This window comes from Eubalaena glacialis, chromosome 19 (assembly GCF_028564815.1).
Source record: "Eubalaena glacialis isolate mEubGla1 chromosome 19, mEubGla1.1.hap2.+ XY, whole genome shotgun sequence".
Taxonomy (NCBI): Eukaryota; Metazoa; Chordata; class Mammalia; order Artiodactyla; family Balaenidae; genus Eubalaena; species Eubalaena glacialis.
In genome coordinates this window covers 10024192-10047011 of record NC_083734.1, presented here as the reverse complement: position 1 = coordinate 10047011, position 22820 = coordinate 10024192, and the positions used below count along the sequence as shown (strand labels likewise).

The following is a 22820-nucleotide window of genomic DNA, read 5'->3' as shown; positions in this document are numbered from 1 at the left end:
GACCCTTTACAGTCAGCTATGAGCATCCCCGAGGCCAGAATGGGACCCTTCCAGTTGTAGGAGCCGTGTAAGGCTACAGAAAGCAGCCATCAGGACCTGCAGACCCAGCCCTTTGAGCGCAGCACGTGGCAGGGACCCAACAACCACACCACCGCCTCGCCGACACCCCGTTATGACCTTGCTGACTGTGGTGCGGGAGTCCCCGAAGGATGTGGTACTCCCAGCAGGCGCCCAGCCACCAGAGCGTGATGGCCAGGCCCATCTCCACCGAGATGGCCGAGAGCTGGCGTCCCGGCACTGGGGGGCGGAGCGCATCGCTCCCGCCGCGTAATCCAAGATGCCCTTTCCCAAGGCTAGCTGCTGGGCCCCCTCGGCCTGGCCCAAGCCCTGGCTCAGCATGTGGTCACAGGAGGCCGAGGAGCGGGCCTTGGCCTAGAGGTGGCGCCCTCGGGCCAGTGGGGTGAGAGGGAACCCCAGGGCCCTCGTTTCACAGCGGCGGCCAGGGCTGAGCCCGCAGGCGTGTTAAAGGCGTTGCCGTCCCCCGAAACTGGTCTCACCTTCCCCACCTCCCCCTCCTCTGCTTCACTGTCCCGGCCCAGCAGTTGCTGGCGCACCCATCTGCGAAGGCCTGGGCGAACCTGAGGAGGGAGAAGCATGGGCCCGGCGCCTAAGGAGGGCTGCCTGGCTCAGACTGTCCCTCTCCCGTCGGTGCCGTGTCCTCTGGAGACGCCGAGATCACAGGAGAGAGAAAACTACAGAGGCCCCGCCCAACGCCATTTTGGAGACTCACGCTCCTTCTCTCTCAACTTCGAACAATGTAAAGTCAGCTGAAAGAAGACAAGATGGCGCCGAGCAGGAGGAGCGGAGAAAGGATGGAGGATAAATCTTGTTGCCGAAGCGGAAGCGTAAACAAAGGCGCGAATGATGGAACTGCGCAGGCGTACAGCTTTGGCACGCTTTAAAATTCGAGCACCAGGGTGGGCGCGTACAAAAACGTGGTCTCCGGGCGAGACCTATTTTACGCGAACGAAGGTGGGATGGAATAAGGCAGGGGCAGCCCTGCTTAGTCGCGAGAAGACGGGAGGCGGAGTGCCCGGAGCGCGCATGCGCACCGTAAGTCAATGGCGGTTTGAGGGGTTGGCGGAAGCTAGCTTTGCAATATGGCGACCGGGGTAGACGGGCCGCTCAAACGGATGCTGGTGCCGATTCTTTTACCTGAGAAATGCTACGACCAAATTTTCATCCAGTGGGACTTGCTTCACGGTGAGTTTTATTCGGCATCCGGTCAAAGTTGTGCTCCAGAGCCCTCCGGCCGTAAATGGGGCGTGAGTGCGGACTAAGTGACAGCAGTGACAGCTGCCACGGCGCGCGGGGCGGAAGTCGCTTCTGAGAGGGGCGGATATGTCTCGGCTCCGTAGAGGGAGGACTCCATATTTGGGCGAGAGGGGGGAGTCGCCGGGTGGGAGTAGTTCTTTGCTTTAGCGACGGTGAAAGACGAAAAGACTCAAATTTTACAAAACAAAGTTTAAAATCTGATTAGATCGTTCCAACCTTTAATAGATCTCTATACCTTCAGGAGCAAGGTTACACTTGATTCAAAGCCTCTGATGAATCCAGGCCTTCTGCGGCGCCCCCAAGAATCCTGCCATCCCAGTGGCTTTCCTTCCAGCCTCCACGTTTGCTCATGGTCGAATTTTGGAATTAACTTGTCTGCCTTTCTCCTTCTATCTACGAGGCGACGCCAGAGCAAAACCTGCTTCCGACATCAGACCTTTAGGGAAGGCTTCGCGGTCTGCCCCCGTCAGTTCTTGGTACCCCAGCTGTGCTCCCGGGACAGTGTTTTAGCCGCGTTCGTGACCCACGAGAATCTGACTACTACTGGGCCAGGCACCTTGGGGGTAGCGCTTCAAGGCTAGAGAAGATGTAGGTGGCTAGAGCATAAAAGCAAGCCCTGGAAGGGTCAAGTCCCTGAGTAGGGGCCAGAGACAGTGTTCAGGAATGAGTGATACAGAGGAAACCTATCCTTGGAGAAAGAAGACATGTGAAGTGGTTGCCTAGTGGCTCAGAGGCGGGGAAAAAAGGATCAGAGGACTCTTGGGCATTGCTCAGCTCTATACAGGGAAGCAAGGGAGAGGTTTGGAAGTCAGATCAAGGAGTTTAGATGTGATGGCAGGGAATGGAAGGTTGGGTCAGAGGAAAGGAATGCTAAAAGATGTTTTGGAAAGTCACCTTGTCTGAACGTGATATGATTTGGAGTAGGAAGAACTAGGCCTTTTTCACCTGCCTCCAGACCACCCAAGGCTTCCTTTGTTTGGGTATGTCAAGGTCTAAAGGAGCACTTCAAGCCTTTAGACCTGAGCTGCCTCCTGGAACCCCTGGCTTGGGTTCCATAAGTGTCATCTCTGCTTACCTCTTTTTGTCTTCTTAGTTCCCTGCCTCAAGATTCTCCTCAGCAAAGGCCTGGGGCTGGGCATTGTGGCTGGCTCACTTCTGGGTATGTTTCTTATCGTCTTCCCTTCCTGCTGTTGGGAGGTGGGTGGAGTGCTAAGATGCCATGAACTGGATGGGTCCCTTAACCAGAAGCGGGGCTAATATGCCTCCCAGTCTGCTCTGTAGCTGTCGTGCTGTGCTCCCAAGGGATGTCAGCCCCTCAGCCCTGCCCTTTTCATCCTCTTTCTCCAGTAAAACTACCCCAAGTGTTTAAAATCCTGGGAGCCAAGAGCGCGGAAGGGTTGAGTCTCCAGTCGGTAATGCTAGAGCTAATGGCGTTGACCGGGACCGTGGTCTACAGCATCACCAACAACTTCCCCTTCAGGTGAGGGGCCCCGCCCTTTATCTCCAAGGGTAAATGCTCACAACTCTAGTAAGGATTAGGGTGAGGGAGGTAAAAGGGCAGGAAAGCTTAAGCCTTTCTGGAACTCTAGCCATCATCTATGGTGATGAGAGGAGGTGAGAATCCCAAGAATGCCCAGTTTCCAATCCTGAGTCAAGCGGGTGGGGGCTGCCGGGAGGCAGGAGGTAAGGAACCAGCAGGGCTGTGGAGGACAGGGAATAATCAGAATTGGGTCCCCAAGATGGATGGGCTATGGAGGCTTTCCCTGCCTCTTTCCAGGCCCACGTTTCTTCCCCCCAACTCTTGACTCTGCAGCTCTTGGGGTGAAGCTCTGTTCCTGATGCTCCAGACAGTCACCATCGCCTTCCTGGTCCTGCACTACAGAGGACAGACTGTGAAAGGTGCTGAGGATTGACCCAAGAGCTGGCTGCAGCTGTTGGGAGCCCTGCTGGGAATGCAGGCCTGGGAAAGCCAAAAGACTCAGAGGTTGATGAGGACTCCTTATCTCCCTGTCTCCCAGGTGTTGCCTTTCTAGCGTGCTCCGCCCTGGTCCTGCTGGTGCTGCTTTCACCACTGACGCCCCAGGCTGTAGTCACCCTGCTCCAGGCCTCCAACATGCCTGCTGTGGTGGTGGGAAGGGTGGGTGCTGGGAACAAGGGAGAGGATGTTGGGAAGGGGGACTGGGTGAGGAGCAGAGGGGAAACCCAAAGTTTGGGGGTGTTGGACTGAGGGGAATGCAGAAATGTCATGGGAACATTGGACAAGTTCAGATGACAAAACGAAGGTTCTCAACTCCTCCCCAGCTGCTCCAGGCAGCCACCAACTACCGCAATGGGCACACGGGCCAGCTCTCAGCCATCACAGTCTTTCTGCTCTTTGGGGGCTCCCTGGCCCGAATCTTCACCTCCATTCAGGTGAGTGCACCTCCTCCCCTCTAGAGGGCACCCAAACCTCACCTTACCTCTCTCTCTCCCCATGGACTTAAAGCTGCTCCCTCTCTGGAGCCTTTTTTGGCTATGCTGAAGAGTAACCCTACCTGTGTCTCTCACCCAGGAAACTGGAGACCCCCTCATGGCTGGAACCTTTGTAGTCTCTTCCCTCTGCAATGGCCTCATCGCTGCCCAGCTCCTCTTCTACTGGAATGCAAAGGCTCCCCACAAGAAGAAAAAGGAGCAGTAGAGTTGAGCTGGCTCCTGGAGTACATTCCATGTTTCTATTTATCCACCCAATCTTGGGATCCTTCCCATCTGAACCAGTCTGCTGGTGTGACTTTTAATCATTCCCTGTTCTTCTGCAATTGCAGCTTTAGTGGAAATGCTTCATTGACCCAGATCCTTAGAAACGATAGGGGTAGCAATTTACAGGCTGACATTTAATCATTTAGCTGAGATTCTTTCTTTAGCAGAAGTTTCCAGCTACTTACCTATTCTGGGCAAAACTTACCCTGTCCCCCCCATTTCCCCACTTCCCTTCTGACCCTAGAGGACAGAGGCTGGACAGTGGAAGGGAATAGGTGCTTGTGGCTTCCTCCCTCCCGCACCCTGGCTCAGACTGTCTCCTGGACCCCAGTGCTTGGTGGGGGGCGGGGGAAGGGGGACAGAAGAATGACTCAGGCAGGGCCCCAGGGTGGGGTGTGGAGGTTCCTGCTCTGGCAGGTCCAGGCGGAAGGGAGTGGAGACTGCTGGTTCCTGCTGCAGTAAAGGGGAACAGAGATGGAACAATAAAGACTCAGAGACGTGGTGTAATCGTACAAAACTGTGTTCAGCCTACAAAAAAAAAACTGTCTTGTTTTGTTCCCATTGGCTTTCAGGGCTTTGGGGGGTACTGCCCACCTCCTCTGAACTGTGGTCCAACACAGTACTAGAACAGGGTTTGCAGCCTGGGAATGGTGGTGGTGGTGGTGGTGGTAGTGGGGTGTTTCTGGGTAGAAAAGGAGGATGGAAACCTTTCTGGGAGGTCCATGTCCATGAGGGTTAGAGGTGGGTTAGGGGCATGGGGGCCCCTGGGAGGGGAGCGTTGTACAGAGTGGGAGAGCCTGGGGGTGGGTAGGGGCTGTAAGGGGGGAGCAGCTCCCCCTGGAGCCTTGGGTTACTCTGAGGGAGAGAGCACGGCGAGGGGGCCTCCGGTTTACAGTGGGAAGAGCTGCAAAGAGAAACACCGGGGTTAGAAGGCACTTGGTCCCCTGGGTTGGAGGTGCCGAGCAGGGTCCCCAGCTTGCATATGGGGGCGGTTCTGAGCAGCTCTGCGCAGACAGGTATAACTTGTCACCCACCTACCCATCCCTGGCTCTCTGGGTCCCGCCGGTAGGGAACCGGACCCCAGGACGGCTTAGAGCAGCGCCGCCGCAGCCGTGTTGGGGCACGCTCAAGAGCGAGCTTGCGTGCTGCGCGCCTGTTTTCCTCTTTTGGGGCGGCAGGCCAGGAAGGGGTAGAGCTGGGCTTGGCCTGTCCTTGCCCCGGGGGCTGGGAGAGGAAGCTGGGTCACACGAGGGCCAGAATCGGGGGTGGGAAACGGGAAATTCTGGTAACTAGAACACGGTCACATCCAGGGCGCTGTGGTCTGCTCCTGCGGTGCCACCACCAACAGACTGTGATGGAAACGTCCTCTAGGAAGACCCTGTCTCCCCGGAACTCTCCCACCCTTCACGGGGCGCCCCCCAAACTCCTCCGGGAGTATCCCCTTCTTGGGTGGGCTCGGGGCCCCTGCCAGCCAGGCCCTCTGGTATCCGCCCCCACCCAGGCTGCAGGAGGGGGGCACATCCTCATCCCGCTCCCCGGGCACTCACCCGTAACCGCCAGGCAGGTAGGCTGTCGAGTAGTTGGGGGGCTGGTACCCAAAGCCTCTGCTCCCCTGGGTGGTCGTGTACCCGGGCCCCCAGACCGGCCCGCCGCCAGCCACGCCGCCGCTTCCCTGGCCGAAGTGGGGCGACCCGGCGCCCGCGCTCTTGGTCTTGCGCCGGGGCCGGTACTTGTAGTCGGGGTAGTCGCGCAGGTGCCGGGCCCGGAGCCGCTTAGCCTCTTCCACGAAGGGCCGCTTCTCGTCCTCGCCCAGCAGCTTCCACTGCGCGCCCAGGCGCTTGGAGATCTCCGAGTTGTGCATCTTCGGGTTCTGCTGCGCCATCTGGCGGCGCTGGGCGGAGCTCCACACCATGAACGCGTTCATGGGCCGTTTCACCTTCTCTAAGGGAAGCCCCCCGGAGACCACTGGGCTCCCGGCGCCCTCCCGCTCCTGGGAGCCCGAGGACGAGGAGGGAGGGGCCGTGGGAGTGGGAGGTTCCAGGCTCCAGGCCTGGTCCTGTGAGGAGCCGGGTAGCGCCATCGGGGGTGAAGGGAAGCCTTAAGAGGGCGTCCTACACGCCCTCCCCTCCAAAGTGAAACGTTGATCCCCAAACCCGGTATCCTTAAAATGGAAGTGCCTTCCTAGTCCGGAGTCGTTACAGAGAGACTCGTGTCTTTAAAAGGTATATATATCGTCCCCAAGTTCAGAGTCCTTATAATGGAGCCCCTGCCACCAACCAATCCGGCACGTTCGGGGAGTCGAGCGCAAAATCCGCTGTCTGGTACCCAGTCCTGGATAGGTTGTGCTCTTTCCTTGTGGCTGCGAGGTCCCCGACCCAGCCTCGCTCCCCCTACTAGCTGCCGGCCACTGGCCCGGGCTTCGGTGAAGGCGGTAAACCTTCGCGCTCTGGGGTCCCGCAGCTGCCAGGAGGCACAGCCCAGGTGCCACAGCCCTCTCTCACCTGGCCTCAGCGTCTCTGGCTGCCGGGTGCGCCAGGCCCGGGAACAGCTTTTAACGACTGACTCCTCCCTACTCCCTCCCAGCCGACCGCGCCTCCTGAAGGGCGCCAACCTCCCCCTCCCTTAGGCCAACCAGGTGTCCTGTTCTTCCCAGCCCCCAACACTCCCCCCCCCAGGGGACCACGCCCCCTCCCCACCCAAGACCCAAGTCAGGCCTTCCAGCCCCAGTAGCTCTGAACAGCTACCCCTCCCTTCTTAAGCACTGGCAATTTAAAGTCAATGCCTTTGCACAGTGGGACCAGGCATCGGGTGATCAAAAGCCCTCAGGCTCAGAGTTGTGCTGGGAGGGAGGTGAGGACACCCAACCCCCCAATCCAAACCCAAACCCTTTTCTGGTGCCTCCTGCTCCTCAAACCCCTGACCTGGCCCGGGGCAAAAAAGTCTGGCAGTCAGGAGGTAGGCAGGCCATTTTTGTTTCCTGAGGTGCTTGGGTGGTGATTCAACCCCTTTCCAGGTGAGAAAATTTAAACCCTCCCCACTATAGCCCCCAAACCTAGGTTTCTCCACTGCATGTTTTATCTTTAATCCTCAGAGTTGGGAGGCAGGGAGCAAGGAAGCCCAGGATGACCCTTAAGGCTGAGAGGTCAGTGATGTGGATGCTGGAGAAAAAGCCGGAATCCAGGGCAGAGAACCCGCAGGAATGAGGGCTGGACACCTAGGTCCCAGAGGCTGTCTTGAGGGAACCCTGCTCCCCACTCTGCCCAAGGCCCAGCCCAAGCCCCAGGCCTCAGGTAATCAGATTAAGCAGCCTGCCTTGGCTCTCAGCTCTTAGCAGGAACAGCTCCAACTTTGAGCAGCCCTACCTAGCGCGCTGTGACTCAGGGTATAGGAGTGGCCCAGCTCCCTCTACCAGCAAACCTGGGGGAGGGGAGAGGCAGCAAGGCACAAGCCACTCTCCTCTGGACCAGCAGGGTACCTGGGCCTGGAGAATTTAGGAATGTCAGAAATTCCCAGAAGTAGACCATCTTTGGAACGCTAGAGAAGCTAGGTGTGGAGATACAGGAAACAAGGGTCAGGGCAGGTCAGTCCTACACAAACAGATGGACCAAACTGGGTATAAGGAAGGTGCAGGAACCAGAGAACCATTTGGATTTTTTTATTCTCTTTTTAAATACTGTACAGTGAAAAATAAATACGCCTTCTCATCCACCAAAAGTTGGTCCCCCCTCCCCTGGGGGACCTTGTCACCCCCCTTCATACACACCCCTGGTTCTACTCCAAAACCTTGCCCATGCCTCCCACCCACTCATACCCTTACTATCCCCGTCTTCCACAGTGATGAGGCCCCAGAAATGGGGGGTACAGGACGGGAGGAGGGATAGCAGGGGAGCCCCCCTGAACTGTCCAATCTGGGTGGGTCAAGGAGCACCCCGCACCAACAGGCGGAGAATGGGGGTGTTCAGAGAGAGATTGGGGCATTAGAGGATAAAGGCACATCCAGTCTGATGGGGAAGGAGAGAGGCTCCCCTCACCCTGGGGGTAGGGTGGACAAGAGGGAGGGGGGTATGACCCTGTTACACACCCCTCCACTAGCTCCTGGAGGCTGGGGGGGCCCCAAGCTGCTGTGCCACCCCCCGCCCCCCTAGATAAGAGCAGCTCCAGCGCAGGTCAGTTGGGCCTGTGAGGGCCATGGTGTTGGGCAGCAAGCGAGATGGAGAAGGGAGGGATGCGGGCTGGAGGGTTTATGAAACCCCATTCACCAAACTACCCAACTCCACGGGGGCAGAGAGCTCCCCATTCTCTGAGGGGCCCTTAGGAAGCTTGCTGACAGAGTCACCCTGAGGGGGGAGTGGGAAAGAAAATGGAGAGGAAGGAAAGAAAAAGGTCAGTAGAAATTCAGGTAATGCCATTCCCTACCATCTAAATGCTCCAAGCATCTCCAGGGTTGGTCCCCTGTAGTCACTTTTACTGGGATCCAGAAAATGTGAACCAAATTCTCTTCTATTCAAACTTTTCACTATTCTAAATGCAGTCTAAACTCCATCAGACATGCCTTCTCTACAATTTAATGAGAGATTTCTTTGGGAGTTTTCTTGTGCCCCCTACCCCAGAACAACAAAAAAAGAGGTGGGGTAAACTATATCTTGCTTGCCTACCTTCTGTCCTGAAAGAGAATCCTCTGAAGGTTTAGTGCGTTCCAGGGGTGGCCGCTGGCGGCTCTGAGACTTTGCTCGGGAGATATAGTCAGCCACAGTCACTGGGGAAGGCAGAGGACCAAAAGTTTCAGAAGGAACCCAGGTACCCAGCCCCTAGACACCCACTGAACCCCAACCCCTAGCTTTCACAGGATAGGAGGCATCCTGTTCTCTGAGGAAGTCTGCTGACATCCTGTGTGAGCTGACCTGGCTGACGGTCTCCACTGATGGAACCATCAGTCCGGTTACCACGGTTACGGCGGCGGCGGCTCCGATTACGACGCTGGGGTCTTGACTCATCTTCTGTGGGGCAGGGGAAAATGAGAGTTGTGCATCAATCTCCCATCCCTCAATTCTTGCCCAGTTCTGATTTTTCAGATCCAGGTACACCCCTTACCCAGGCCATTCTCTGTCATGCTGGGCCCGTCAGATTCTAGGCCTCCATCCATGACAGTCCTGTCTTCATCAGTGCGACGGCGGCGGGAGCGGCGGCGCCTGGCACTTGCTGGGGGGGGTTCCCCAGGCTCTGAATCAACTGGGGGCTCTGGTTCGGATGTGTCCAGTAGGCTGTAGGGATTACTGTCTGGGTCCTTCAGCACTGGTTAGAGGAAGAAGAGGAGTTGGGAGTCAGGTGTCCATCATCTTTCCTTTTGGCCCACATTCGTGAACCTAGCTGTCTGCTTCTGGTACCTGAGCTAATTGATGAAGAGTTGTATCTTGAGGTGGGCCGGGGGGCAGGTGGGGGTCCCCTACCCCGGCCCCCAATCGGCCGCCTCCGACTTTCTTCCCCCCGGGTCGGGGGATCCCGGTCACCAGGCCCAGCTCGGTTGGGCTCCTCCCTCTTCTCTGACTCAGTCTCAGAAGCCGTGGATAGGTCTGAGATGGGGCCTGAAGAACACAGTAGGGTTCAAACAGGGTCACTCACCCTACCCCAGGATCCATCCCAGCCCCCAGGCTGGAAGACTCTCCCTCTCACTCCTAAGTCCCCCAGCCAACCACTTCTTCATCTTCTCCATCACCCTTTCCTCAAACTTCCACCCAGACTTCTGCCTCCCACACACCCCAACACTGCTCGCCTCCCTCTCACCACAGGCAGGACCGCCTGGCCTCCGGCCCCGGCCCCGGCCCCCATAGCTGCCCCCATAGGTTCGTGTGGTGTGGAGGGAGGAGGAGGAGCTCTCATCAGTGGTGTATCCAGCCTTGTCACTGCCACCGCTGCCCCGCCCACTCCCAGGAGGGCGAAAGCCCAGCCCAATCTGCCGAAGCTGTTCATCAATTTGCAACCTCTCCAAGCGAAGCTGCTCCACCTCCTGGTTGGGGAGAAGATGGAGAAAAACAAGGAAGGAGGAATAAGTATAAGATCAATGAACAGTCTCTTTTTCCTGCTTCTCTGCCCTGACTGTCCCTATGGATCTGAACTCTCAGGAATGCAAGAAGGCTTAAAACAGGGAAAATTCTGGGTTCCAACTCCACAGCCCCAATTTTCCACCTAATGGTTTCTATTCTACTCAGAGACACAAACTGGGAACCACCACTTTTAACTTTATCCACCAGCATCCTTAGTCCCCTTGTATACGTGGATCTCTCCTCTCCCAGGCTTCTTCTGGTTTGGGTACCTGCAGGTAGGAGAGGTGATATTCCAGCAGAGCCTGAGCATTGCTGATATTCTCTCGGGTGCCAACAAATATGAAGGGAACCATTCCCTGGAGAGCAGAGGAAAGGACAGAAGGATTAGAAAGAGACTCAAATGAAGTATTAAGTCCACCCTGTCTCCTACAGAAGCCCACCCAAATGGGATCTTTCTGGGCTCTACATCTACTAGGAAAAACCAAAGTTCCCATGCCCCAACTCCTAGAAATCCCATCTCTCAAGGGAATGGCTTGGAGAATAATCCCATCTACTTCTGGCAACCAATCTCTAGGTGTAGCTGCCCCATACCTCCTCCCTGGGGTTCTTCTTGTCATTATCACCTTCTACGCGAACCCTCACCACACCAGATTTATCCACAATCTCCTGGATCACTTTCCCGTTCTTTCCAATCACTTTGCCTGAATGGGTAAAGGAGGAATTAGGCCTTTTTTTTTTTTTTTCAAAGGAAAGGAAAAAAAAAAAAAAAAAAGGAAAGAAAGAAGAGTAAAAACAGACAAGATAAACAGTCTTCCAGCTGCTATATAAGGATTCTGTTTAATGATTCTCTTGCTTCTAAGCTTCTGGTGTGTTTTCACTGGACAAAATATCACAATCCCTAGAAATCTGTTCTCCCATTTTTGTCACTCCTACTACAGACTGTTTGCTCTGTCCTTGTGAAACTGGAAGTTCACAGGGAGGTGGCAAGCCAGAATCACTTTACAGCATCTCACGTCTGGTCCCCAACTGTATTCTCTTATACACATATACATCCCCAACTCACCAACCAGGTTCCTGGGCACTTGCACAGAGTCCTCAGAAAACTCAAGGTAGCTCCGGGCCTGTCGGCATGCCTCGGGAGTCTAAGAGAAGAGGAGTGGGGAGTCATTAATAAAACAGAGGACCTGGATCTCAAACAGTGATCTTCCTGCCACTCTCTGTCTTTGGGAAAATGTGCTGCCACCAAAGTCAGGGAGGGAGGTCAACACGACAGGTTTCCTTTCTATTTCACACTCTCTTCTTTCTATCCCCTAAGGGACCTAGACAACAGGTATCTTTTGCTGACCTCCCCATAGATACGGAAAGTGCAGGTCTCTTCACCCAATTCGATGGCAGTCACCCCAGGTACTTTTCGGGCCTGCTGGATGTTGGCACCATGAGTCCCAATTGCTAGTCCCATCAGGTCCTCTCGCACTGTGAACTCCTCTTGGAAAGCTGCCGCCAGCTGCTTACTTGTCTGAAAAAAGAAAAGGCACTGGACCACTGGACTACAGGAATCATGGAGAGATCTCAGAACACCTGTCCCAGATACCTGATGCTTTGCATAACTTAAATGAGAAAAGACTGTACGAAAGAAAGCCAGAACTACCTGGGAGTCCACTGACCACCAGGACCTGTGAAGAATTCAGGAACTTTTCATTCCACTCCTACCTTCCAAATACCAATGGCTTGGTGAGGAGGGGAGGTAATGATGGCCGAATCTGGGCTGAGATCCATCAAAGATCTGGATTTGGCTCTAACACTATCTGGTTGTGTGATCCCAAACAAAACATACTCTCTGTGCCTCTGTTCTGTCATCTGCTAAATGATTACACCTGACCTACCCCATTCCCAGACTAACAAGAGAATTAAATAAAGTTGGTATGAAAAAAAGGACTTTTCACAAGGTAAATGCAAGTGTAAGGAACTATTTACCTTAACCAAACCAATATCAACTCCCAAAATAAAACCTGAAAAGTTGAACAGAAAGCAAGAGGTTGAGAAAAGCATAAAAAGAGATTATGGTACACCATGCTACCACTTCATTTCTCAACCAGTCCTTAGAGGGATACCTGAGTACAAGGGCAGGAAAAGGGAAAGGTTCTGGCAGTGCCCTGAGTAGCATCCCTGGAGAAGTAAAGATTACCATGGTCCAGAATTTGCACAGGCTCCCGAAAAGATCAGTTCACTTGATAAAAAGGAAACAGCTGTTCAAATACACACACACACACATATATATATATACCACCCTCATTTAGGATGGTATAATTCCTAAGGGAATCTGACCATCATAAGATGTCAGAACACAAAAAGACCTTGTAGAAACACTCACATTCAATTACCTCATTGTCACAGCTAAAGAAGAAAAAGCTCATTGAAATCAAATTATTTGACAAAGCAAGACTTAGGATTGATTCCAAGTCCAGTGGTCTTTCCAGTGTACAAATGGTTCCCAAACATATCCCACAAAGCAGTCTGGTTCTGAGAGGTAATTTGGGGGCAGCCAGTGGAGGTAAGAGCCACACCCTCTTGCACTTTTAAACAGACCTGTTCTGATTGATCTGTTTTATGCATTGTGCTTTCAAGTAAAATTTCACTTGATCAAAGGGTCCCATATCTTAAAAAAAAAAAAAAAGAAAAAAAGCTTGTACTAAAACATGATGGAGCTCTGCCTTCTGGAGGAGTCTGAGATAAAATAGCAGACGCAGGTTTAATGGCCCAGAAAGACCTTAATGTCTGTTCACAAGAGCATGGGTGGAGGATGGGGTGGGAGGAGAGAAGGACAATACCAATCAGCAGTAAAAAGTGAAGCCAAAACTTACCTCGAGGTGCTTGGTAGCTTCTTCATTGCGGGACATGAGTAGCAGTTTGGTGCGCAGGCTTCGGAAATGCATATCACCCAGCAGGGATGCTCGCTTCACAGGGGCTTCTGTGGTTGACTGCAAAGAAACCAATGGAAAAGTCATTAAAACTGACTGACTACATTTTAGAGAAGAGCCAGGAACTGGGAATCAGGATGCCTGAGTCTCTGGAAAAGGGTGGGAGTTAAGAAACAAAGTTGAGGAACAGGAAAAATCATTGTCAGTTTCACAAGGGCCTACTAACTGGGTGCTTAAGGGAAGTGATTTTAAGTAGCAAGCGCAGGTGAGAATCATACTGTCTGTTTTTGAGAGTCCAAATATGCAAGGAAGGGTACCCAGCCCAGACTGCAATATGATGGTCAGGTTGAAAAAAAAATTAAGGTCATACATGAGAAAGACTAAGGAAAGGTAGGGCTAACCTGGGTCCACAGAGGTCAGGAGCAATAAAGTCCTCTCTGACAAATAAATATAAGCACATTTTAGCTCTTCTCTTCTTGCAAAGTTGTTAAAAGGGGAAAAGGGCTTAGGTGAAATTCAGGCAGAATAAACTCACCAGAATGAAGAGCTCACTATTTGTGATGTTGAGAAAGATGCAGTTTGCTCCCAATGCTTTCTTGAACTCTTTATGGACGTTTTCATTGGAGCAGCTGCAGAGAAAGAGAACCGTGTTCAGAGGGCAGAGTGTAGAGTACAGTTGAAGGGGAGAGAGAGGGGGACTGAGAAAAATAAGGACTGCAGTAAAAGAACAGGGATGAGGAAACAGAGGAACTGGGAGCAAAAGGGACTCTAGAGGGCCTAAGGAACACAGAACACTGAAGCTGGGACAAACAAGGGCAGAGATGAGGACCGTAAAGAGGGCCCCCCACTCCCGACATCCCAAACACTCACGCCTCTCTCAGATCCTCAGGCACAGCCATGGTAACCTTGAAGAAGCTGCCTTTGGTTGCAAGGGGATTGGGATTAACTGGCCGAAGCCGTTCCAGGGTGACAATCTCATTGTAAGTGGCATCACAGGCAGCATATTCAATGACATAGAACTGGCAGAAGGAAAGAAAGGAGAAGCTGTGGATGACCTGAGTTTCTATCTCCCACCTTTCTCTGACTAAAATATGTGTTTCAGCTGTTCTCCAAAGGCCCTGACAATCACTCACATCTCCCTTCATCATCCGCACCCGGGCCAGCCACCAGCCACAAGGTTCTTGCTCATTGGCTCGAGAATAAACCTGAAGAGAAGTTGAAAATAAAAGAGATACTGAGGACCATCCAAAAATATCAAGAATGGAATGAGCATTAAGACACTTGGGAGGCATCCTAAACTAAGATAAAGGAATCTAGAGGAAGGAGCTGCTAATTAAAATCAGAGAACACTGGATTTTAGATGTTGTTATCATAAATGGAAGAAAAGTGAATCCCCTGAAAACAGGAAGCTCCCTGAGAGCTTGACTGATCACAGCAATGACGGACAGAAAACTGCTGCATTTCACTCTTCCACAGGCTGCCTAGCTGGATGGAGGAAGGAGCGTGAACCAACCAGTGAGGAGCCTACGGTACTGGTATCAGGGTAAGGGAGATGCAGAATCCTGGGAAAAGGGACATTTAGAAAAGGTGGACTCCAAGGCCCTTACCTCCACTTCATCCCCTTCTGTGATTTCCTTATTATAGTCAGCTGGAGGTGGTAGCCGGACATCCCCAAAAGGAATTTGTCTCTCACTCTGCCAGCTGCAAGGGAAAACAGTGATATGAAAGCTATTCAGGCTAGTGTGGTTGCCCGTTTCTTCAGGAAGAGGTTACTTCCTCCACTGGGCATTTTCCACCTTCCCTAGTGATAAGACGCTAAACTCCAGGCCCTGCTCCATAGTGGTGCCTTCCATCTCTTGCTAGAATCTAAATATGGAGTCAAATGACCCCCACTCTCACCACTTCCTCTCCTGGGATCCATATAAGTTGCCCACCCAAACCCTCGGCTCTCCCCCACCTATTATACATGCCTCATGGGACTCAGCCGCCCCCTCTTCTCCACTCTCCTTCTAGGACCTAGTATGCTGGATTCTCTATTCCCAAGGTCTTACTTGTTTTCAAAGAAGATGGTGACAGAGTCTTCATGGACATCCTTCACAAAGCCCTAGAATGGATTTTAGAACAAAGTAAAAAAAAAAAAAAAAAAAAAAGACAACCACCACCTCAGCCATCAAGGGAACAGACAGTTTTAGAGGGCCTTAAACTAGAGTTTTTTTGTTTGCTTTTCTTTTTTTCTTTTTGCCCGCACCTTGTGGCTTGCGGGATCTCAGTTCCCCAACCAGGGACTGAACCCGGGGCCACAGCAGTGAAAGCCAAGAGTCCTAACCACTGGGCCACCAGAAAACTCCTTTTTTTTTTTTCTTTTTTTAAACTAGAGTTTTAGATGGGGACACAAGCAATCTAAAAACAGGGCTAGAAAAAGCTGTATTGGTGAAGGAATACGAATGTTGAGGTAGCAAGAAAAGAAACAATATTGGCAGGGAAAGAAATGTTGCAGAATCCAGAAATAAGATGAGACAGAAATTAAGTAGAAGGGAGAAACATCACCTGCATCAGAACAGCCGGGAAACTAGTGGTCTCCTACGGCTCCCACAGAGGCCTCCCTATCTGTCTGCCTCACGCAGTGCTGAGCAGCTTGCCAGAGTTCAATTAAAATACCAACAACATTCAGCAAAGCTAAGAATATCCCATGAGACAGTGTGAGGTTGTCCTGGAACACCTAGAGGACATCAGGATCTGCCAAGAGAGAAAGGGTCTAGCTCCTAATACAGCAAGAGGCCTGAGCGAACTTGGTGCCTTGATGCCTGGGTCGTAAGAAAATAATCAGAACACTGGAGAAATTCAAAACAAACACAACTTACGAAAGGAAAAATTAGGATTTAAAAGATGTGAGGGAATTGCCTGATGGTCCAGTGGTTAGGACTTTCACTGCCGTTGGCCAGGGTTCAACCCCTGGTCAGGAACTATGATCCTGCAATCCTGTAAGCTGAGCGGTGCGGCCCAATAAATAAATAAAAGATGTGAGATTTCTAAATGCTAGGACACTGCTAAGAATTTGAAAAGAGTAATAAAATTTGTAGAAGACCCCAAACTTGAGATGATGACAAGGGAGAGGAACAGGGATGACTGAATAGCTGGAATCGCTGGTCTACCTCCTATTTTCTCTCTCTCTCTTTTTTTGGCCAAGGCAGTGAAAGCTCTGAGCCCTAACCACTGGACTGCCAGGGAATTCCCCACCTCCTATTTTCTGTCTTCACTGAGGAAGCCAAAGCTATGCGTTCAATCCTGTGCTCCCAATTTTCCTACCTTCTCTCCTGTTTTTCACATTATCAAAATTAGCAATCCCCAATTTTGAGTAAGTCCAATTTTTCAACTTGTTCTTTTGTATCTGAGCTTTTGGTTTTATATCTAAGAAATCTTTATCTAATGTCCTTGTCTAGAGTTTTATAGTTTTTATTTTACATTTAGGTCAATGATCCATTTTGAGTTAAATTTTGTATATGGTGTCAGATACAATCAAACTTCATTTTTAACCTATGAACATGCACTTCTTTGAGCACAATGTGTTGAAAGACTATCCTTTCTCTACTGAATTGCCTTTTCGCTTCTGTCAAAAATCAGAAAATGCAAACTAATGTATAATGACAAAAGGCATTGGTGGTTGGTGGAAGACTTTTGGGATTGATAGAAATTGTGGCGATGGTTTGTTTTATATATATGTCAAAACTTAACAAATTGTATGCTTTAAATAGGTGTACTTCATTGTATATCAATTATGCCTCATTAGATTTTTTTTAAAATTAGGGGTTTCAAAAAGCTAATATATGAAGAACTATTCCTGAGCTTTGCAGGTAGGAACAAAATATGAGCTTAGGAGAGAAAACACCAAAAATGTACACTTGTGTCACTCCCACCTCAGAGAACTGATCAATCATAAACACTTAATACACTGTTTTTTCCTTAAATCTAAACCTAAAATTTCACTCTTGATACCAGCCATCTTTCTCTTCTTTCGGAAAAGGATCTTGTTATGGAGTCTTACTACTTAGAGCCTTACTTCTGCCCAAGGCATTAGTACTCCTGGTACTGCCTAGCCTCTTACTTACCCATGCTTTAGCCTTCTCTGCCATTCCCTTCTTCGGTAATATTTTTTCCACTCTTCATTCAGCGCCATCAATACCCATTCCTACTCTTCTCCACTCACATCTTCTATTTGCCCGAATCCCTCTCTTCTCTTTTGGGTTCTTCCCTTAGCTCCTTTTTTTTTTTTCTTTTTCTTCTTTTTTCCTTAGCTCCTTTTTAAGTGTCCTCCTCTTTTCTTCCTTTATAAGGATTTCTCTAAACATTTCATCTAGCCTCTACAGCTGACTTTATCCAATTCTTTATCCAAAATGTTTATCTCTAAGCTTTAGAAACAGTTTATCAAGAGAGAGTTAGCTATTTTCAAAACATTTCAGGGATGAGATAAAACATAGTGGAAGAGAATCACTTGCCTGCCTCTTTTGTGAAGAGATTCCCACTCCTAGATACACTCATTCACAAAGGATATGTCTAAAGCTCTAATCCAATTCTCCTCCAACATGTCAGGGTTGGCCCTCAGGCAGAGGTAGCAACATTACCCTGGTTTTTCAAGCTACCATGATCCCAAGGCAGAAATGCAAAGCTCAGAATGGAGTTTTCCCTCACATAACTCAGCAGTTCAACTAAACGTCACTCATTCTTATACTTCTAGGGTCTTTTTCCTTCAAAGATTCTCCAAAACAAGCTTTCTCCTCAACTTCATATTCCAAGTCAGTCTCTGCTCCTTAATTCCACCCACATTACCCCAGTATTTTTCCTCCAAAAATACCAGTGGTATAAAGTGAGCTCCTAGTTCTGCTCAGTCCATGCTCATTGAGAAGATAAGCAGAGGAGGGCAAGAGCAGTTGAGTGAATCTCTAGAAGGCTACCTAGATCCAAAGGATAACTCAATTCAATTCAATGGCCAGGGCATATGGAGCTTTGGCTTATAGAGCCTAGGACTGGACAGAGGAAGTGAGAGTCCTAGGTTCCTAAGTACTTCACTTTCCTCAAATTATAAGATACAAAATTAGGTCCCACCTTCAACCTATCTTCTAGTCCTGGGTTCTCAAAATAAAGGAGGGAGTTCTAGAAGAAAATCAGGAAGGGTCTGGATAAAAATCACGTGTTGAAGGTGAGGATGCCATATTCCTTAACAAAGGAATTGGAATTGGGATATCCAGGTAAGGTCTGGAAAGTTGGGTGACTGTGCCCTGGAAGGTGAACAGATAATTTCATTTGGGAGAGCACCGCTTAGAGAACAAAACACATTAGGTTCTGACAGAAAAGGAAGAGCTGACGGGATAGCTAAAAGATAACTTAGATCCCAGATCTGACATTTGCAGTTCTATCCTGGAAGAAGATCAACAACACTAGGACCCAATTCTGAGAGGGATGAAAGGAACCTTCCCAAATTTATAGTTCTAGAAGCAATGTAAACACTCCTTGAACCACACTGAAGTTTGCTGAGTCATGAATATTAAATCAGCAGCAAGGACAGATTGGATAAGTATCTATATGGCACTGAACGTTGAAGAAAGATTAGTCTGAATTTAAGGGTTTACTGTTGTTTTCAACTGAGGCATGGGGCAGAAAATGCTAAAGTGGCCAGGACACAAAATCCACATTACCTGGCTTTCAGCTCAAGTCCAAACTCTATTCTCTGATTCAAAACATCCTAGCCCCAATTCACTCAATCAAGTCTATCACTGCCATAGCCCACAGGAGAAAAGAGAAAGATTCAGAGACACATTTTCTGTTGGACACTTATATGTGGAAAGGGAAACATGTCCCTTCCCAGCAGTCTCACACAGTTAATTTGAACTGGATACCAATCTTTCCCAGCTGTGTCTGACTCCCAAGCTTCCTAGAACAAAAGCAAACATCATATCTTGATCTCAGGCTCAGTTTAAGAATCACTTTTCTTAGGGATGGGAAAGACCCAGATGAAGGACAAGATACTGTGGGAAATGAGGCTAAAATCTTATGAGGAAGGGTATTTCAACAAAGGTAATGCAAGTTTGGGGGAAAAGGATATAAGAGACAAATGCACTCTATCAGAATCAGAAAGGAATTAAGAGACTTTGCCAAAGAAAACAGAAATGCTATGGAGGCAGGCTAGAAGAAAAAGTCCCATGAGTTAGGAAAGTATGCAGAAAAAAAATGACAGAAGGGATCAGCTGGGAGCTTCCTTCTTCCATCTTAGCTGGGTAATGGAATAGGTAGTTTCTGGGTATTACACAGAAATATTAGGATAAAAAGCCAAAGACTTATATTGAGAGGTTAAGTTAAGATAGATGTGGGTACCCACAGGCACTGAAAGATATAAAGAAATCTGGTGAGGGAAGTAAGGCAGAAATGAATAGGCATTTAGAATGGGTCAAAAATGACTACACTGAACTTATCAGTCGAAGTTGGGGCAGAAACCTACTCCAAGGGCAAATATGAGACCCTTTCCAGTTATAGCAAGATATGACTTCACAGGGAAGGAGTTCAAGAAAGTCATTTCCAAGGGCACGAAGGTGGAGAGGTCTATTATGGGAGGAAAGGCTTGAGGGGAAGCGAAGGAAAGGGGGTTCTTCTCCTCACAAGTAATGTTATGATAAGATAACTCTGCTCTTGCTCCTCAGGGTAAAATGAGAGAAGACAGGAATCAGGAAAGTCTCTGAGACAATTCCAGGCATAAAGTCCAAAGAAGTTCAAAATAACAACAGTCACATAAAGAAAAATTCCTGAGAGGCAAGAGGGGTCTCCCTCTGGCTTAATCTACATGGGAAAAAAATGTCCTAAAAAATAAGATTCAGAAGATTTAAAAGGTGGTAATAAAAGGAGTTCTAAAAAACCCAATCCTGGGCAACGGGGGAGCTGAAGTAAACAAGGATCTTTTAAAGATAGTCTCCTTCTCCTTTAAAAAAAGGCTAGTGGATTCCCAAACTGGGCGAGTTGGCCAAAAGTCTTCTAGAAGTGGAAATCCTTAAGAAGAAGATAAACAGATGGAATCCTTGTGAGATCCCCTTTTAGAGATCAGGGATATGAAGCTTACACTCCTTAAGATGAAGAAACTGTATGAATGATCTAAATGTATGAGGTCAAAGTGAGATGACAAATACAAAACCATCCCTGGGTAGAACAGCAGACCAGCTAGTCTTGGAATAAAGGGGTGGGGTGAGAGACTTGAGAAAAGATGCCACCTTATGGCTATGAGGCAACTAGACGGGTACAGCCCAGAGTTCCTGAGGTCAAAGATACTAAATGTCATAAACAGATTCTGACCGTTTCTCCTTGGGGTGGGAACAGAAATATAAGATGAAAGTGGGGTGAGTCTTCCAGAGCCAGTAAGCAGAGGCCTCTCCGAGGAAGATGAAAAGATCTAATATGGGACGGCCTTCCCAAGGGGGTAATAGGGGAGAAGAAAGAGAATTCTCCATGTGCTTGGACTGTGGGGAAGACGTGATTCAGATCCAAGGTAGCTCTTCTACCAGAGATAGGAAAAGTCAACGAGACGCTGGGTAAATGGGGTCTCTTCTGGGGGGTTGGGGGGGAGCTGATCCAAGTACAATAATGCCCTGATGCTCAATCCCGGAGATGCGGGTAAAAGCAGATGTAATAGAGGGGTCAAAAATAAGAGGAAGGGGTTAACTTCTAGAGGTCTCCCCCCAGGACGGCCGCGGGTGGGAGCGTGGGTCTAAGGTTCTAAGGGTCAGGGCTTAGCTCCAGAATGTCGATCCCGCCCCACTCTTCCCTGCTCTGGCTGGAGGGAGGGGGCTGAAGACCGCGTCCCTGGCCGGCGCGCCGCCTCACCTTGTAGAAGGCCCCGTTGGAGCCGCGCACCTCGACCGGCAGTCCCGGCTCCACATCCCCCCCAGAGGCCAGGCCGCCCATGGCGCCGCCACCGCCTCCGACTCCCCCGGCGGCGGCTGCAGCAGCGCTCTGAGTACGGGCCGGGCCAGGTCCCCGGCGTCTCCCCGGAGGAGGAGCCGGAGGGGGAGCCGCGGGGGGCGGGAGCCGGGCCGGCCCCACGGCGGCCCTGCCACAGCCAACGAGCAGGGGGCCGGGGCCGGGCCGCTCCCCGTCCGCCGCCGCCGCCTTGGTCTCCGCCACCGTGAGGGAAACGGCCGCCGCCGCCGCTGCCTTCGTCACCTCAGCTTCCGCCCGCCGCTGCCCCCGCTGCTGCCTCAGTCCCGGGACCCGCTGCTGCCGCTGCCGCTCCACGGCCTCCACCTCCCCCTGCCGCCGCCGCCTACTGCGCAGGCGCACCGGGCACCCGCCCGCCGCGCGCGGGCCCCGAGGGCCAAGGCGCAGGCGTCAAGGCTGGCGACCCAGCTCGCGCTGGCCAGCGCATCAGGGCTTCCACACTCCTCTTCACTCTCTCACGCCCCCTCCTGGTCGCTTACTTGCGCTTGCGCAGAACCAGACTGGTTCTCTTTCCTCGCCACCCCACCTCTCCACGGCCCCTGTCTCTTCCTTTTCCCGCCCCACAACACTGAGAGCTAACCAATCATGGGGAGGGAGGGACAGAGCTCACTCAATCGGATTGGACTTCTGATGCTCCTGGTCAGACCACACCCACTTCACCACGGTGCGCTCCAGCAGGCTTGTACAAGTTAGGGATGGGCATGCGCCTGAATGATTGCTTGGTCACTTTCCTCACCTTTGTCTTTCTTGGTGCGCACGCTCCGAAGGGGAAAAAAAAAAAAAAAAAAAGGGCCTGGTGCGCATGCGCTGGGCTTTACAGTCCACAAGGCGGACTGGACTCTCTTGAGCCTCTGTGTCTCTGCACGATGCGGTTTAAGAGTCACGTTCTTGTCTTGAGAAGATTCTGATCATGCATACAAAGAAAGGTTAAAGAAAGATTTCAAGGCAGTACCGAAAGGCAAATGCAACTTAGCACAAGATTTGATATCTAAATGCGGAGAAAATTCAAAAGAGGAAAAATTGTTACGGAGAAAGGATAGTAGAGGGGAAACTTAGGATTCGTAAACTAAGATAAGTAAGAAATTTCGGTAGAAGTGAATAAAATAGCCAAGAAATTAGGATCATGTGTTGTGCAGTAATCATTTAGCAAATATTTATTTAGCCCTCGCTGTGTTCCATCCACTGTGGTAGGTCGTAAGGATACAAAGACAAGATGTGGTCCCCAAAACAAGGATTTTATAATATATTGGGGAAGGAGCAGACAAACACATTTAAACAAGTAAGTGCATGGAGTTCATCTGAACTCTGATAAAGATAAGGACTAAGTTTTGAGGGAATCCCAAGGAGACGAACAATGGTCAGTTGTTCTTCAGAGTGATAGGGAAAGACTACTGCAGGGGAGGTGATGCAAATTGAGATTTGAGGGATAAATAGGCATTTGCTAGAGGAAGAGTGCAGTAAGAGTATTCTTGAGAGAACAAGGATTACAATGGTGCAGAGGAGCAGAAAGAACATGTCCTTTGGGGAACCACAACTAGTTCAAATAGCGTTTGGCTTGAAGTAGGGAAGCTAGACTGTGAAGGACTTGTAAATCAGGTTAAGGAAAATGGTCTTCACTTTATCCATACTGAAGAGCCACTGAAAGATTTAAAGCAGTAGTATAATGTAATAAGATTTATGTTTTACAACTGTGGGGAATAGATTAAAGAGAAAGGGCATCCCAGAAGGCAGTGAGAGCTGTGAGGAGCTGTTGCAGGTGAGGAAGATGCTGAGGACCGCCTTGGATTAGGGCTGTGGGCAACAGAGGTACAGGTTG

The 22820-nt window shown here is 50.5% G+C and overlaps 3 protein-coding genes across 3 annotated transcripts; 1 reads left to right on the top strand and 2 right to left on the bottom strand.

Annotated features, from left to right (window-relative positions):
* Window positions 1-1120: 1120 nt before the first annotated feature.
* MPDU1 (mannose-P-dolichol utilization defect 1) lies at window positions 1121-4209 on the top strand. Its single transcript, XM_061176410.1, has 7 exons — window positions 1121-1263; window positions 2429-2494; window positions 2683-2815; window positions 3149-3234; window positions 3354-3472; window positions 3637-3747; window positions 3887-4209. The coding sequence occupies exons 1-7, from the start codon at window positions 1161-1163 to the stop codon at window positions 4010-4012; spliced, it is 744 nt and encodes a 247-aa protein (XP_061032393.1). The 5' UTR covers window positions 1121-1160; the 3' UTR covers window positions 4013-4209.
* A 366-nt stretch (window positions 4210-4575) lies between these two features.
* On the bottom strand, window positions 4576-6435 carry SOX15 (SRY-box transcription factor 15). Its single transcript, XM_061176411.1, has 2 exons — window positions 5619-6435; window positions 4576-4975 (listed from the first exon to the last, which is right to left on the bottom strand). Exons 1-2 carry the CDS (start codon window positions 6149-6151, stop codon window positions 4807-4809), a joined length of 702 nt encoding a protein of 233 aa, XP_061032394.1. The 5' UTR covers window positions 6152-6435; the 3' UTR covers window positions 4576-4806.
* A 1276-nt stretch (window positions 6436-7711) lies between these two features.
* FXR2 (FMR1 autosomal homolog 2) lies at window positions 7712-21332 on the bottom strand. The gene is made up of 17 exons (XM_061176409.1): window positions 20891-21332; window positions 15082-15134; window positions 14638-14731; window positions 14164-14235; window positions 13901-14049; window positions 13566-13659; window positions 12974-13090; window positions 11458-11628; window positions 11176-11254; window positions 10704-10813; window positions 10382-10468; window positions 9853-10075; window positions 9456-9653; window positions 9163-9363; window positions 8973-9068; window positions 8727-8827; window positions 7712-8408 (listed from the first exon to the last, which is right to left on the bottom strand). The coding sequence occupies exons 1-17, from the start codon at window positions 20969-20971 to the stop codon at window positions 8313-8315; spliced, it is 2022 nt and encodes a 673-aa protein (XP_061032392.1). The 5' UTR covers window positions 20972-21332; the 3' UTR covers window positions 7712-8312.
* Window positions 21333-22820: the final 1488 nt, after the last annotated feature.